At 38.3% G+C, this 16,741-nt stretch overlaps 2 protein-coding genes and 1 pseudogene across 2 annotated transcripts; all 3 read left to right on the forward strand.

Moving 5' to 3' along the window:
- The first annotated feature begins 2,873 nt into the window (after positions 1–2,873).
- Positions 2,874–3,069, forward strand: LOC130984547 (small nucleolar RNA U3; annotated as a pseudogene).
- Positions 3,070–5,995: 2,926 nt separating this feature from the next.
- On the forward strand, positions 5,996–8,035 carry LOC130980285 (uncharacterized). The gene is made up of 4 exons (XM_057903973.1): positions 5,996–6,396; positions 6,547–6,799; positions 6,851–6,966; positions 7,966–8,035. Exons 1-4 carry the CDS (start codon positions 5,996–5,998, stop codon positions 8,033–8,035), a joined length of 840 nt encoding a protein of 279 aa, XP_057759956.1.
- A 7,471-nt stretch (positions 8,036–15,506) lies between these two features.
- Positions 15,507–16,046, forward strand: LOC130980286 (uncharacterized). Its single transcript, XM_057903975.1, has one exon. It carries the CDS (start codon positions 15,507–15,509, stop codon positions 16,044–16,046), a length of 540 nt encoding a protein of 179 aa, XP_057759958.1.
- The last annotated feature ends 695 nt before the right edge of the window (positions 16,047–16,741 follow it).

Below are 16,741 nucleotides of genomic sequence, written 5' to 3' on the forward strand. Positions count from 1 at the left end.
AATTTTACTAAAAATAAAAAATAAAAAACTACTAGACAAATTAATAATATACATAATCACACTGTAGTACAGTACATAGAGTTATAGAGATATTCAGATATATCAACAAGAACAATAAATCTGCATAGTAACTATTTAAGATATATAATAACAAATTTAAAATTTAAAATATATAATAAAATGTACCTTATGAGATAGTAGTCACTAACTGAGTGGAGTAGAGGACTAGAAGGCATCACGTCAGTCGTTACTATGGCTTCAATTCAAAAGGAATGCTAAGTGTCAAAACTAAAAGGAATGCTAAGCGTCAAAACCAAAAGGAATAAAAGAAGAATAGTGTTTCACTGTTTCTGTTTAGTCAATTTAGGTTTTTAAAAAAATTTTAAAAATTATTATATTTTATGAATTGGACTTCTTAAATTAAATTTTTTTTGTAAAAAACTGGGGGGCCCAGGCCTCCACTTACCCCCCCCCCCCCCCCCCCCCCCCATGTATCCGTCCCTGATTACATGGGTATCTTGGGTCCTCAGCTTTTTTAATTTGTCTACCCTTTCACCAAGGAATGTCCAACTTTTTAATGATTATGATACAATAATATAATCTACCAGTTAGAATTCACACCAAAGCCTGACCCACAAAACTAATAATTAAGCTACATATTTGCATATTTACTTTTATCAATTTAAATTTTATACACCTAAGTTTTCTCCTAAATATATTTTATCCTAATAAAATATTTAAAATTTTTAATATATTTAATATATTAAAGATATACAAATTTAATTGTGTATTTTTTTATGATATTTTTAGAATATGCGTTAGTAACATCTAATAACAATATGGTGATATAACATACTTTTTCAATGGCAATGGTTTTATTATCTTAAAAAAAAAGAAGAAGCGGACTTAAATAAAGTGTCAATGGTCATTACTCACAAATAAAAATATTTAAAAACATTTATTTTTTTCTGTTAATTACTTTTTCACATGGTTAATTACTTTACAAATCAACACTGATGACCTACAAAGCTTATATCTTCACTAGCTGCTGGGCCCCACTATTTCAGAATTGTCGTCCTAAACTGGTCCAGTCTTGCAGCAATCCTTCCTAAGAGCTTAACACGTTATATTTTACATGTGTAGAAGAATCTTGCAATCTACACAGTAGCAAAACCCTTTTAATGATTATGATACAATAATATAATCTACCAAATCTTTTAAAAGTCTTCCTGTTAGAATTCACACCAAAGCCTGACCCACAAAACTAATTAAGCTACATATTTGCATATATCAATTTAAATTTTATACACCTAAGTTTTCTCCCAAATCTTGGATCGAATACTTTTGGTTATCGGTGAATTTTTATTATTCTAAAAATGTTAATAATTATTCATGTTTTTTGTTATTTTTAATAATTTTTTAATATATGTATAGAATAAAATTTTATTATTTCTAATTTAAATTTTAATAGGTGTATCGAATAATAAATCTTAAATATATGTGAAAAAGTAAAAAGTATTTAGTTATCAAGATAATAATTTATTCAAAAAAAAATGTAAGAGAGAAGAAGATCCCATTTACCACTTTACCCACATCCCTCAACGGCTCAACTAGTCAACTACTCAACTCGGTTTTTTTTTTTTTTTAATGTAATAAATATGTGTTTGTGCCTGTAGTCCGCGGACATCCGCTATACGCCTATAAAGCTATAATAACCCCATGAATTAACCTACCTATTTGACTATTCATTCATTATTTATAAAGCTATAACCCCATGAAACTTGTAAAAAATTGCGTGTAATCCAACTTTAGTTTGGCATTTTTTCCACATACAATTTTGGAAACTGCGCCCTCTTTACTTTATTTCTCTCTATAAAACGGCCCTTCTTGCTTATTACCTAATAATACCATACCACTTTCTTGATTGCTTCATTTGCTGCTTACCAGTGAAACAAAGCTCGAGTCATGGCCCAAACCAAGATCGTTTTAGCTTTCATCTTGCTTGCATTCATCGTTATTCATCACTATTACTCCATTCACACAACAAGTAGCTTGGATTCTGCTGAGGATGAGGCCAACATGTGGTGCCTCCCGCCACCACTTGATCAACAACAAATGCCACGGTGGCAGTTATCGGTAAAACTGCCATGCCGCCACCTTCGCGCAACGGTGTTGCTGGATTTCGGTCCGCACAGCATGGTGCTTGCAGTAGCGTTCCACATTCCATTCACAAACAAGGCTTGCGCTTCTCTTGGCTGGCTTTATACTTTTTAATTAATTTCGGGTTCCTTATTACACATTCAACTAACTCATATCTCATGTTCTGTGTTTCATGCTTAAGGTTGTCTCCAATGTACTGTCATTATGTAATATTTGGATTTTGTTCAAATATGTTTTTAGTCAAAGTAAAAAGAAAAAAGTTGTGAGATTAAACTTCTATTTACAAAAACAATATATTTGTTATGGGTAAATTCTAGCTTACCCTTCCTATAATAACATGTAATTTACCCTCTGTGACATGTCATCTTTTAATTGGTTGTTATGTTAACTATGGTTAAATTATTGGTAATTAAATTATAGCCCAAAGTGGGTGATTATGTAATTAAATACCTCCAAATTTAATTTCAATGCCATCCAGAAATCCCATATCATCATCACCATCACCATCATCATCATCATCATCATTATTTTCATTTTCTTTTTCGTCTTTCCCTTCTACACTATCATCATAAAAAGTCATCATAATCAATTTCACGTTCTTAAATTTTAAGATTTTCTGAATTTCGCAAACGTAAACTTAGTCTCACCTGGGCTAGGTTCACAAAACAAAAGCAGTTTTTATAACTAAACACAAAGAACACAAAACACAGAACACGACCTTACTTGAACAGGATCTGTTCTATAGGCTCGTACATCTGTATCCTTGAGTTCTAAGAAGACTTTGGTTGAACTATGACCGTGAGGTCAGAGCGTGATTAATTGTTCCAAAGCGCATGCCATCTGAACGGTGGAGGATTGTTCGCGTTACAACTTTGTGGTCGAGATGGTCTCACGATGTTCTGACAGACTCAAATATTTTTCCCTGGCCATTTAATTAGTTATTTTCTCTAAATACTTATTTCCTGGTTCATCAAAATATGGAACACCCAATGAGTTGATTTTTTCTTTCAATTTCAGAGAGAAATGAGACTGGGGTAAATTGAATTTCTACACAATGATAAAAATATAATTTTATTTTTTAATGTTTATAGAAATTATATATTTATCTCTCTTATAAAAATATTTAATTACAAAATTACCCTACTTTAGTTAACATATTAACTCTTATTGAATTAAATTAACTCAAACTAAAACTAAGCATCCAATTAAAGCATGTCACGTCACGAGGGGTAATTTACATGTTGAAATAGAGGGGGTTGGGTAGAACTCACCTTTGTTATGATTCATTTACATTCTACTTAGGATTCATGGTCATTAGTCACCAACACTATATCTTAGAATCTTATGACTATTACTAATATCAAAATCTAAATCGTTGAATTTCATTATTCTGATCTCGACAAATTATATTTACTCAACTTTAGAACAATCAAAACATTAATAAATTTGTAATACACATTACTTAGTGGATGGGTGCATGGTGGGATGTGGAGATGTCCAAAATGTCCATAATGTCCCATAATTAAGGTGGGATGGTGTAGACACTGGGTATATTATCAATGTATACCATGGTGTTAGCCATAGTGTTCCGCATTCTATTCACAATCTTTGGTGCATTTATACTTATTAGTTTCAGTTTCCTTATTACAAATTCAACTCTGTATTTGGTTTCTTGTCTCTAGACAGGTAATTAAGTTTATATCTCAACTCAATACCATTATATTTCGATAATATTTACCAATTGAATTTTGCTCTAAATATGTTTTTGTTGACAAATGAGGTTGAGATAGTAATTATCTAATTTGAATTTTTATATATATTCAAGACTTGTATTTTAGTTGGTGATACCATACAAAGACGTTTTCATGTATGTAATTATCTCAATTTTAAAAAAAAAATCTTATAACGAAAATTTAGCTACGTATAGTATTTCATATCTGAAATAATTTGTGTCCCGATTAATATATATGTTTGGAACCAGCTGAAAATGCAAGATAAAGTAGTAAACTATTATTTTGGATGGAGGAAGTTTATTTCTTTTATAAAACAATTTAAATAAATATAGTGCGTGTTTAGTTTGTTATTTACCATCTCTTGATCGATGCTTAAGGTTGTCTTTATTAATGAATATTATTCTATTTGTTTAATAATTGAAGATACACTAATTTTATCAAAAATTAAGTTTTCTAGGAGGGAGACAATAACTAAGTTTGATGTCATACGATTGTGGGGTTGTGATATTGAGGGTTGGAATTATGTGGAATCAGTAGGTGCATCTTGTAGTTTATTGTTAATGTGGGATGATTTATTATGTAAATGATCGAATTGCTATAAAGGGGATGGTTGGCTATACATTGAAGGTTTGTTGACAAAATATAACTTAAACTGTGCATTCTGCTTGGTGCATGGATTACATGTGTGGAGTGAGAAACTGGTGATGTGGAGGAGTTAATTAAGCTACATTATGGGTTTATGTCAAGTTCCGTTTTGTTTCATGGGAGACTCTAGCGAGATATTAAGGTTGGAGGAAAGGAAATGCGCTGTTAGTTTACCGGTATCTGCGGAAGAATTTAAGGAATAGGTGCAAGATTTACAGCTGGTGGATTTACCGCTAACTGATCGAAAGTTCACATGGTTTCGGGGTCGATCTTGCAGCCGCATTGACAGAGTTCTCGTCAGTGGGAGTGACTAGAGAAATTCCCAAATACTAAATTGAAATGGCGACCTAGAGGTTATTCAGATCATTGTCCGTTGATTTTGGAAGATACACATGAAGCCTGAATTCTTGGTTTACACATGAAGGGTTTCTGAGGATGGTGAAGGAAGAGTGGAGGAATTTGAGCGATGCTCAGTTCACTAATAAGCTAAAAGCCTTAACGATACCGCTGAGGAGATGGCATAAGGACAATTTTGGGGACATGGATATAATAGGATAAAGAGGTTTGAGAAAGCAATTAAGAAGATTGATGATATGGTTAGTGCTGGTAGTTATGATGAAACAGTGGAGATTCATTGGAAGCAGATGTCTCGATCTCAACATGCTAGAGATATGGACAAAAATACTAGATACTTCCATAACCTGGCGTCGGTCAGAAGGCGAAACAACAAAATCGATTCTCTTGTTATTAATGGCAGATTGGTGAGAAATCAGGCCAGAATAAAGGTGACAATCACAAGGTTTTATAAAGATCTATATCGACAGGAATTTGCTCCTATGATTGGGATCCATGATAGGGTGGTAAAACGGATTAACGACGAAGAGGCAGCAGTGTTAGAGGTGATGCCATCGCCTGAGGAAGTATAAGAGGCAGTTTGGGATTGTGAGTCAAGTAAAGCGCCAGGGAGTGACGGGTACAACTTGAACTTCATCAAGAAATGTTGGGGTGAGATTGACCAGGAATTTAATGCAGTTGCGTTGGGTTTTTTTTCAAAGCGTGAAGCTACCAACAGATGCTAATGTAACATGGTGGCACTAGCTCCAAAATTTGTGGGAGCAAAGAAAATCAAAGATTTAAGGCCAATTAGCATGGTTGGTTGTATATATAAGGTGATATCCAAAGTACTGGTGAGAAGAATGCGGTTAGTAATGCCAGAGTTAGTGAGAGAGACTCAGTATGCTTTTGTAAAGGGTCATAAAATACACGATGGTGCACTCATTGCTTGTAAGATGGTCCAATGGCTAAAGATGCGTAAGAAGCAGGCGGCAATAATCAAGTTGGACTTTCAGAAAGCGTACGATAGGGTGAGATGGAGCTTTGTGAATATTGTGCTACAACAGATGGGTTTTGGTCTTAGATGAAAGACATGGGTGAAGGAATGTGTGACTACAACATCTATGTCAGTGTTGATTAATGGGTCACCATCCAAGCCGTTCAAGATGGAGAGAGGTCTTAGACAAGGAGATCCTCTCTCTCCCTTTCTGTTCGTTCTTGTCATTGATGTCTTACACAGGATGGTGGGTGAGGCAGTCAGAAATGGACATATTTCTCCACTCTTGGTGGGAAGAGATAACATAGAGCTGTCGCATTTCCAATTTGCAGATGACACAATCTTATTTTGCCCACAAGAAACTGAGACAATAGTGAATTATAAGAGACCATTGCTTTGTTTTGAATTGATGTCTAGGCTGAGTATAAACTTTGATAAGTCAAGCTTGATTTTGGTTAACTGTGAGCAGAAATGGGTGATGAATATGTGTGATTTGTTGGGATGTGTGGAAGCTAATCTACCTGTCAGGTACCTAGGAATTTTTTTGCGTGCAAACCCTCGCTTGGTGAAGACTTGGAAATCAATTATAGACAAGGTGGAGGATAAGCTTAGCTTATGAATAGCAAAGTCTCTAGACAAAGCTGGTAAGTTGATTCTCATAAAATTTGTTCTTAATAGCTTGCCAGTGTACTACTTAAACTTGTATAAGATGCCAAAGGCGGATGCAGAGAAAATAATTGGATTACAAAGAAGGTTCTTGTGGAGTAAAGAAGATGGGACTAATGGGATACTACTTGTGAAATGGGAAATGGTGCAAGCTCCAAAAAAGTTAGGAGGCTTAGGGGTAGGGGATGCTTTAATCAGAAATGCATCGCTTCTATTCAAGTGGTGGTGGCGCTTTTCGAAAGAAGATTGCCCGTTGTGGAAGAAGGTTGTATGTTCTTGTAATCATTTGAACCCAACTGTAATGTTGTCAAAATAGCCTTTACCATCAAGAGGTGGCCCGTTGAAAGATATTTGCCAGCTCAATATTAAAGAGGCTCAGGGGCAAGAAATGATGATTAGTGGTTTGGCTATGGAGGTGGAAAATGGCAGAATGTAAACAATAACGAAAAAAAATGTTGTAAATTGGCTTAGATTCATGTATGATTCAGCTCTTGGTTATATATCAGAAATAATAAAATCAATTTATTTGATTAAATACTTGTATAATTGTACTAATTCAAAATTTCTAATAAAAACATGAAATTGAAAATGCATATATGTAATTAAAATTGTGTACATGTTAGCAGAGCATTTGGCAGAATTTATTGACGGCTCTGGAGTTGACTTCAAATTTGTCTTTTTATATTGACCTCAGCATTTCATGATATGGTAATATATAAGACAATTTAAATTTAGAAAAGAAAAGTTAAATGTGACAATGCAAACACATATTTTATTAGCTAAAGGCAAAGAAATAAATAATTGAAATTAACAAAGGAACAACACAAATAGGACCGCATCGAGCAATCAAAATGCTATTGAAAAATAGAATAGTACTTACTAGTTATTAGCAATAGAAATTTGCAATAGATAAAAACAATTAAGAATAAATGTATTTCATTGTGTTAATAAGAACAAGTAATTTCACTTTTATGCTACTTTATTGAAAACTAATTAAAAATTGTTATAAGAAGGAAAAGAACAATTAGTATAAGAATAAATATTGTGAATAGAGTAAAGGCTATAAAGCAATGTGAAATAAAAAATAAGACAAAACTTGTATTCACAAATAATATATGTGATCCGTTACTCAAACTCTGGCCCACAAACCGCATATATCTCGGAACCTAGTACAATTGGCAGAGATACTTTTTCTAACAACCTCTCCACTCAGACTAACACCATCCCAACAAATTCGGATAATAACAAACCATGGACCCCGTCAAACTTGCAACAGAGATACGAATAACTAACCTAACCCAAATAACAAACCACTTGAACAACTCATTATATACACTGATGAACTACTAATATAAAGGTACGCAATATATTCAATTTTACTCTGTATTATTTCACACTCTTACTTACTTGAGCGTTGGAGTCCCTTTGCAGGTATCCAACGCCGCCTCCTCGCATAGAAGACGACGTTCCACCCCCATCACATCGAGGGAAGCTGGTTTAAGAGTCAATAGAATGAGCTATACCTCGGGGTTTACTTCCACACAATAACATTTTGCGCCCACCGTGGGGCCACGATTTTTCTAACCCCACAATCTTTTATTCCATATATCAGTATACACTTTTTGTAGGTTACGACGCATGGCGGACGAACACAGTCACGCTCCTTCGAGTGCCAACCAAGCTGAAATCCTAGCGATCAATGAGGTCCTCAGAGCCGAAAACCAGAGAATGGCCAAACTCCTACGCCGGATGAAACATGACCATAGTAAAGAAGGAGAATGCAAGAATATCGAAAATGAGGACAACAACGATGAGCATTCCTCAGAAACTAAACATACCATCCCCAAAACCACAAAATCAACCAAAAAAACAACCAACCCCTTCACAAAGGAGATCATGAGCTTCGAAATGCCCAAAAAGTTTACCTTACCATCAACCCTAAAACCCTACCAAGGAATAGGGGACCCAAACGTCCATGTCACTAAATTTCATGCCATGATGTTTATGAACAAAGAATTTGCCCCGATCTTGTGTCGTACCTTCCCGACCTTCCTAGACGGAGCCGCCTTAATTTGGTTCTCCAACCTCCCTGAAGGTTCCATCTCAAACTTTGATGAGCTGGACGACCAATTTGTCAATCATTTCACCGCATCCAGAATATACATCCACGAATTTGATTACCTAAGCACCATCAAGCAAGGACCAAATGAAAGCCTGAAAGACTACATGACCAGATTCGTAGAAGCATCAAATGAAATACCCAACCTAAACCCCGAAGTCCATCTCCACGCCCTAAAAAAAGGCCTCCGCCCAGGAAAATTCCAAGAGTCCATAGTCATAGCAAAGTCGAAAACTCTGAATAAGTTCCGAGAAGTCGAAGAATTTTGAGCACTACGAAGAGCGAAAAAACCAACCTCAAATAGGAAGGAGGCAAGGCGAAATAAACAACTGAACAGTAGGACTGATCAAAGACCGTTCAGACTAACACCAAAATTCGACAGTTATAGCCCCCTCAACACAAAAAGGGAGGATATTATAAAAGACATTCTGCACTCAAAGCTTATCAAACCTCCAAATAGAGCCGGTACATATCAAGACCAACGATTTGTAGACAAATCCAAGTACTGTGCTTTCCACCAAAAGTACGGCCATACCACGGATGACTACATAATAGCAAAGGATGTCCTGAAGAAGCTGGCCCACGAAGGACTATTGGACAAGTACATCGACGGCCGCGGACGAAAGTGGATCACAGAAGACCTCGGCCAGACATCTAAAACGACTGACAATTCCTGAGACAAAGGGAAAAAGATAGACAGTGATATCAATTTACCATGTAGAATAATAAACTGCATTTTTAGTGGTTTTGCAGGTGGCGGATGTACAAACTTGGCAAGGAAAAGGTCATACCGAGCTATGATGACGATGACAGAATCAAATCCATCTCAACCTATCAACAGGAACAAGCCAGAAATTTCATTCGTCCCCAAAGACTATAAGGCAAATGATCAAAACCTAGACGACCCTGTAGTCATCACAGCGCAGGTCAGAGAGCCACTGGTAAAGAAAATTCTGATTGACCCAGGAAGCAGCACGGACGTGCTGTTCTATTCAACATTCCAAAAGATGAAATTGAGTGACAAGAACCTCCAACCCTCGGCCGGAGAATTGGTGGGTTTCTCAGGTGAGCGCGTCTCCATCCGAGGTTACTTCTGGTTACAAACCACATTTGGAGAATATCCTAACCGTAAAACAATAGACATACAATACCTTGTCGTGGATTGCAAAAGCCCTTATAATATCATCCTGGGCAGACCTTCATTGAATGCATTCAATGCTATTATTTCTACTGTGCATTTGTGTGTTAAGTTCCTTTCGCAGGATAACAACGTCATAACTATCCATGGAGACCAAAAGGAAGCCAGACAGTGCTATAACGCCAGCCTAAAGAATGAACAACCAAAACAACCCGAGCATTAATATGTCCAGGTAGTATACAATTCGGAACAACTACCCCATCTGACTGAGCAGGACCCGCGAACCAACCATCAAGAACGGCCGATGCCAACCGATGACCTTACTAAAATCCAGTTAACAAGTGAAAAAACCAAGTATACATACCTCGGCAACGCACTAAAAAATGAAAAACAGAATCAATTAGCCGAGCTCCTAAGACAAAACATCGACCTGTTCGCATGGACTCCAGCAGACATGCCAGGGATAGACCCCAACATCATCTGCCACAAGCTACCTATCAACCCGTCAGTCTGACCTATAGCTCAGAAGAAAAGACACATCGGCACGGATAAAAGGGCAACCTCCCTCGAGGAAAGCACAAAACTGCTCAGCGCCGACTTCATCAAAGAACTCAGATACTCCACTTGGTTAGCCAACTGGTAATGGTAAAAAAGAACAATGGTAAGTAGAGGATGTGTGTGGACTACATAGACCTTAACAAGGCCTGCCCAAAGGATGCATACCCCCTCCCGTGCATCGATAAACTTGTTGATAATTCCTCTGGTTTTCAATGTTTAAGCTTTATGGATGCCTATTCTGGCTATAACCAAATACTAATGCACGAGGCTGACCAAGATAAAACTGCTTTTATCACTAACAATGACAAATTTTTCTATAAGGTCATGCCATTTGGACTAAAAAATGCAGGTGTCACTTACCAAAGACTCATGGACAAAATTTTCATAAACCAAATCGGGCGAAACATCGAAGTCTATGTTGATGACATGGTAGCAAAATCCACACATACAGCAGAACACGTCAATGACTTGAAAGAAATATTCCACCAACTCCGAAGATATAACATGAAGCTCAATCTAGAAAAATTCGTTTTCGGAGTTCAATGCAGAAAATTTCTAGGATTCATGCTAACTTGCCGAGTTATAGAAGCCAACCCAGAAAAATGTCAGGCAATCCTAAACATGAGAAGCCCGAAAACAAATAAAGAAGTCCAACAATTGACCGGCCGACTTGCAGCATTGGCCAAGTTCCTGCCTCGTATAGCGCATCGATCACACCATTTTTTCAAAAGTCTCAAGAAACAAGAACAGTTCCATTGGTAAACCACTTTATCTTTATTTATCTATCACTAATCATGCTATCAGCTCTATCTTGGTAATAGAAACAGGAAAGCAACAACACCCAGTATAATTCGTCAGCAAATACCTTCAAAACACCGAGGTCCGATACCCGAAGATAGAAAAACTAGCTTTGGCCCTTGTAACAACCGCCAGGCGCTTGATGCACTATTTTCAAAGCTACACAATTGTGGTCAGAACCAAACATCCCCTAAGACAAATACTAATGAAGCCTGAACTAGCAAGAAGATTAATCAAATGATCGATCGAGTTGTTAGAATATGACACATTAAAATATCCTATTTTTTATAATGTACATTTATTTTATATTATTAATACCCCTCTAGGGACGAGAGTACCTACTTTCGTATAAAATCTTATTCAAACATGCTTAGTTTATCATGATATGTGTCTCTCCTCTTGCATGATCCATTCTTGTATATGCCTAAATAACCCAACTTGTTAAAGAACTGAGGGTATGATCTTTTGGTAAGGGAAGGTGACCCCAAAGACAAGATAATCGAGATGAACCTTCGGTAAAGGAAGGTGATCGGCAAACCTTTGGGAACCTTCGGTAAGGGAAGGGGACTCCCATTAATTTTATATAATAAGATATCTTTGTTGATATAACTTTTTTTTGTGTATGTCTAAATAACCTTGATTGTAAATTGAACTGAGGGAATGATCCTTCGGTAAGGGAAGGTGACCCCCAAAGACAAGATATCGAGATGATCTCTCGGTAAGGGAGGGTGATCGATCGAGATTATCCTTCGGTAAGGGAAGGTGATCGCCAAGACATTTGAGATAAGAACTTTCGGTAAGGGAAGGAGACTCTCATTTATACCGGTTTGAGCTCAATACATTCCATAAAAGTTATAAGTTAAGAAAAGAGAAAGCATGAATGAAAGTTTGATTTTTAGTTTTTTTAAGATTTATTTATGATTATGCTGATGTTACTTAGGATGTTATCCTTCTATTTTCCTTATATGCTTTCATTTTTCGCACACATGTTCTACAAGAAAGATGCATATTACATGCCATATCATACGCCCCTTTTTAAAACTCCCGCACGTAGGCTGGAGATGGATATGGAGGTGTTGCATAGCACTCCTACTGAGACATTAGATTCTCACTCCCTTTCTTTTTCCATACTGTCTCCAGAGGAACATGGCACAGCGGATAGAGACGACGCAGTGCCCCCCGAAAGTAACTTCTGAGTATGATCCCTCGAAGCACGCTTGGGTAGTTGCGACCACTGCTACTGTGCTCCAAACTATCTACTTAGGTCGAGAGTTCGTGGAAGAAGAACCCCAGTTGCCCGTCGTAACCTTCCTAGATAGAAACGCTTCAGCATCTAGGAAGCGGTCATCTAAGGTAGTACACCTCAAGTCCGACTCCGAGACCGAAGAAGAGGAATCCGACAACCCTGGCCAGAAGGAAGACACCATGGAGGAGGATCCAGAGGAGGAGTTGAACCCTTACGAAAGTCCAAAGGTGGAATACGTGCCCTCTTTCCCCACTTCGGCACCCCGTCGAGTTTTGGTTCACCCCACCCAACGGAATCGGATCTTTACTGCGCGAAACGGTGTTGGAGGGAGACCCCTGGTACCTCGATTCATGAATAACTGAAGGGTCCTGATCAAGGATAGGATATGACACAAGTATGGGAGCTTCTTCGACGAGATTAGTTTAGGACGTAGTTAGTTTCTTTTCTGGTTATAATTTCCTCTAAGTATTTCATTTTGAACCGTACTCATGGTTAAGATATTATTTCACATTTACTCAAATTCCAACGTTTTAGTGCTACTCATTTTCCGTTCTGCGTGCACTTTCTCCTTCCTTGCGTAATGATTAAGTCATTCTTTTTTCTTTGTCGAGTGTGGCACCTTATTTTAAAGACCTTCACGATAGGATAAAACTTAGGGTGTTACATTATTGGTATCAGAGTGAAGTCGATCCTAGGAATCGTGTCTTAGGAGGTATGACTAATAAAAGTTCTCCTTATGGTTATCCATGAACAGAGGACTTGTGGCGAGTCATAGACGAGTCTTTGCCCTCAGCAGCGAGGAAGCCCACTAGTCGGATGATCGAATCGAGGGTAAGTGAACAATTAATGGAACTCCTTTAACTATCATATACGATACTGGTGCTTCTCATTCATTTATATCTCTCTCTGCTACTAGTAGAATCAGTTTATACATGACCATATTACCATATGTCCTACTAGTAACCACCCCAACCGGTAAGAGTGTCAAAACTCAACAGGTTTGTCAGAGGGCTTGCATCCTCTTTTCAGATAGATCATACTTTGTTGACCTAGTATGCCTCCCTTTAGTAGGGTTAGACATCATCCTAGGAATGGATTGGCTCAATGAAAATCGAGTCTTGTTAGATTGTTTTGAGAGAAAAGTCATCTTTCCTTCTCAATCCATACGAGACACACGTGACCTTCCAAGATCCTCCAAAGGCACAAGTACGAGGCAAGAATATACCTTGCTAAATTTGGTAAAAGCAGATTCCCATCAGGAGTTCTGTGCGATACCAACAGTACAAGACTTTTCAGATGTCTTTCCCAAAGATATACCCTCGTTTCCCCCAACACGAGAGGTTGAGTTCTCCATAGAATTGATGCCTGGGACAGGACCAATCTCCATAGCCCCATACCGGATGGCTCCGTTGGAGCTCACTGAACTGAAGAACCAACTAGAGGAGCTGCTGCAAAAGGGATTCATCAGACCAAGTGTCTCTCCCTGGAGAGCTCCAGTATTGTTTGTGAAGAAAAAGGATGGCAGTATGCGCCTCTGCATGGACTATAGGCAACTCAACAAAATCACGGTGAAGAACAAGTATCCCCTCCCAAGAATAGATGACTTAATGGATGCCAGACTGCGAAAGAAGCTTCCAAGAGTTAAAATGTCGCTTGACATCCGCTCCAGTACTAACCTTACCTAACCCCGACATGACCTTCGAAGTCTACTGCGATGCCTCAGGGCAAGGATTGGGTTGCGTACTAATGCAATACAAAAACGTAGTGGCGTATACGTCAAGGCAATTGAAGATCCACGAAGCCAACGATCCAACTCACGACCTTGCACTAGCCGCGATAGTATTTGAGCTGAAAACATGGAGACATCATTTGTACGGAGTTGAGTTTCAAGTATTCTCCGATCATAAGAGCTTAAAGTACATGTTCGACCAGAAGGAACTCAACATGCGACAAAGGAGATGGATGGAGTTCTTTAAAGACTACGACTTTGTTCTAAACTACCACCCGAGGAAGGCTAACCTGGTGGCTGACGCTCTAAGTCGGAAGGTACTCAAGGCATCATGGCTGATGATAAAGGAGGCAGAGTTGATAAAGAATTTCAGAGACATGAACTTACAAGTCACCACCGCTCCAGAAAGCATACACCTGAGCCACCTAACAGTGACAAGTCAATTCAAGGAACAAATAACTAAGGTGCAGAACTCCAACCCCGACTTTCTAGAAACCCTGCGCCTTGTCAAGGAAGGAAAATTGAAAGGCTTCACTAAAGGAGAAGACAAGGTATGGAGGTACCAAGGTCGAATCTGTGTCCCAAGGGAAAGCAATCTTCAAAACAAGATCGCGGAAAAAGCCCATAAAGGAGATTTTACCATTCGTCCTAGCATGACGAAGATGTACCATGATTTGAAGAAGATGATTTGGTGGCCAGGGATGAAAAGGGTTTTGGCTACGGTCGTGAATAAATGTCTGATTTGTCAGAAGGTAAAAAATCGAGCATCAAAAACCATCACGGGTATTGCAACCCCTTGGCATCCCAGAATGGAAGTGGGAGGACATATCGATGGATTTCATCATGGGACTACCTCGTACTCAAGTAGGACGTGACGCCATATCGGTCATTGTGAACCGGCTTACAAAGATTGTCCATTTTCTACCAATCAAGGCGACCGACTCGTTGGAAAGACTAGCCACGCTATATATCAAAGAGATCGTGAGGTTACACGGGGTACCATCATCCATAGTCTCGGACAGAGACCCAAGATTCACCTCTAGCTTTTGGAACGCATTGCAGATGGCATTCAGGACAAAGTTGTGCTTAAGCACATCATACCACCCGCAAACAGACGAACGAACAGAGATGACCATCCAGATGTTGAAAGACATGTTACGAGCTTGTACTAGACAGACCAGGAAAGTGGAAAAGTCACCTACCAATGATCGAGTTTCCTTACAACAACAGTTACCATGGTAGCATCGGGATGGCACCGTATGAGGCACTGTACGGGCGAAGATGTCAATCTCCTTTATGCTGGTATGGACCAGAAGAAAGAGGCTACTTAGGACCAGAGTTAGTAAGACAAACCACATAAGATATCAAAAGGATAAGGGAAAGAATGGGCACCGCCCAAAGTCGACAAAAGAGTTACGCAGATCAACGAAGAAAACCCTTCGAATTTCAAGAGGGCGACCACGTGTTCCTAAAAATCACCCCCACCACCGGGGTAGGAAGGGCTCTTAAGGTACGGAAATTAAGCCCCTGGTACCTGGGTCCATTCCAAATCCTCCGGTGTATAGGAAAGTCAGCATACCAGCTCGCCCTACCACCAAATCTATCGAGGCTACACAACGTGTTCCATGTGTCCCAACTCCGAAAATATCAGCATGATCCAAGCCATGTGTTACAGCAAGAGGATGTAATACTCAAAGACGACCTGACTTTTGAACTACCAGCCATGAAGATTGTAGACAGAAGCACGAAGCAACTAAGGAACAAGACGATACGACTGGTAAAGGTGGCATGGGGTTGCGGCAACTCAATGGACTACACATGGGAAAAAGAGGCAGACATGAGACAGAAGTTCCCAAACTTGTTTACAGGTAATGATCATGGTGAAGATTTTCTTTCCTCCTCAACAGTGGGGAAGTTACAATAAGACCCCTAAAGTTATTTAACAACCCTCATCGACCAATTTCAGACTTGGAATTTGGGGACAAATTCTTTTTCTACGGGGGTGATAATGTAACAACCACCCCTTCTAGAAACAAAATTGAATTCGAAATTTGAAAATCAGTTAGGAGATAGGCTTAGAATTTTGAATTTATGGATAGGAACCTAGTAACCACCCTCCGTTTGAAATTTAAAATATCCCAACCACCCTATCCCCAATTGTATATAAATAGGGGAGCACCCATAGGTAGAAAATCACTCCTCTCAAATACTAATCCTCTCCCTTCTCTCTCTACAAATAAATAATATTCTATGGGCAAACACAAGAGGCAAGCTCGAAGAAGCGTTAGGAAAAAAAGTAGGGAATTATGCTTTCTTACTTATGTTGGCATGTAGTATGCTCTATTCTATTTTCCTTCCATCCATGCATGATTACCATCCTTCATGCGTTACATAGCATTGAGTACCTTGTTCTCATCCCTTATCTATATTGATCATGTTTATCTATTTTGTCATTCATGACCTCTTGATTCATTAGTATATACCTTTTTATCATGTTTGATTTAATTATCTAATATACCCTAATTTTGCCATGTGCACTTACATGACTTTTCATATCATTATATTATTAACGTTTTTTAATGTTGAGAGTACATATCTTTTTACCATGTTTAATTATTT

Source organism: Arachis stenosperma, chromosome 5 (genome assembly GCF_014773155.1).
Source record: "Arachis stenosperma cultivar V10309 chromosome 5, arast.V10309.gnm1.PFL2, whole genome shotgun sequence".
In the NCBI taxonomy this organism is placed as follows: domain Eukaryota; kingdom Viridiplantae; phylum Streptophyta; class Magnoliopsida; order Fabales; family Fabaceae; genus Arachis; species Arachis stenosperma.

Coding starts and splice junctions, on each gene's coding strand:
- LOC130980285 (XM_057903973.1), top strand. CDS start 5,996: ATGTCAGTGTTGATTAATGGGTCACCATCCAAGCCGTTCAAGATGGAG. Junction 6,397..6,546: donor GAAGCTAATCTACCTGTCAG/GTACCTAGGAAT, acceptor TGTTCTTAATAG/CTTGCCAGTGTACTACTTAA. Junction 6,800..6,850: donor ATTGCCCGTTGTGGAAGAAG/GTTGTATGTTCT, acceptor TTGTCAAAATAG/CCTTTACCATCAAGAGGTGG.
- LOC130980286 (XM_057903975.1), top strand. CDS start 15,507: ATGGGCACCGCCCAAAGTCGACAAAAGAGTTACGCAGATCAACGAAGA.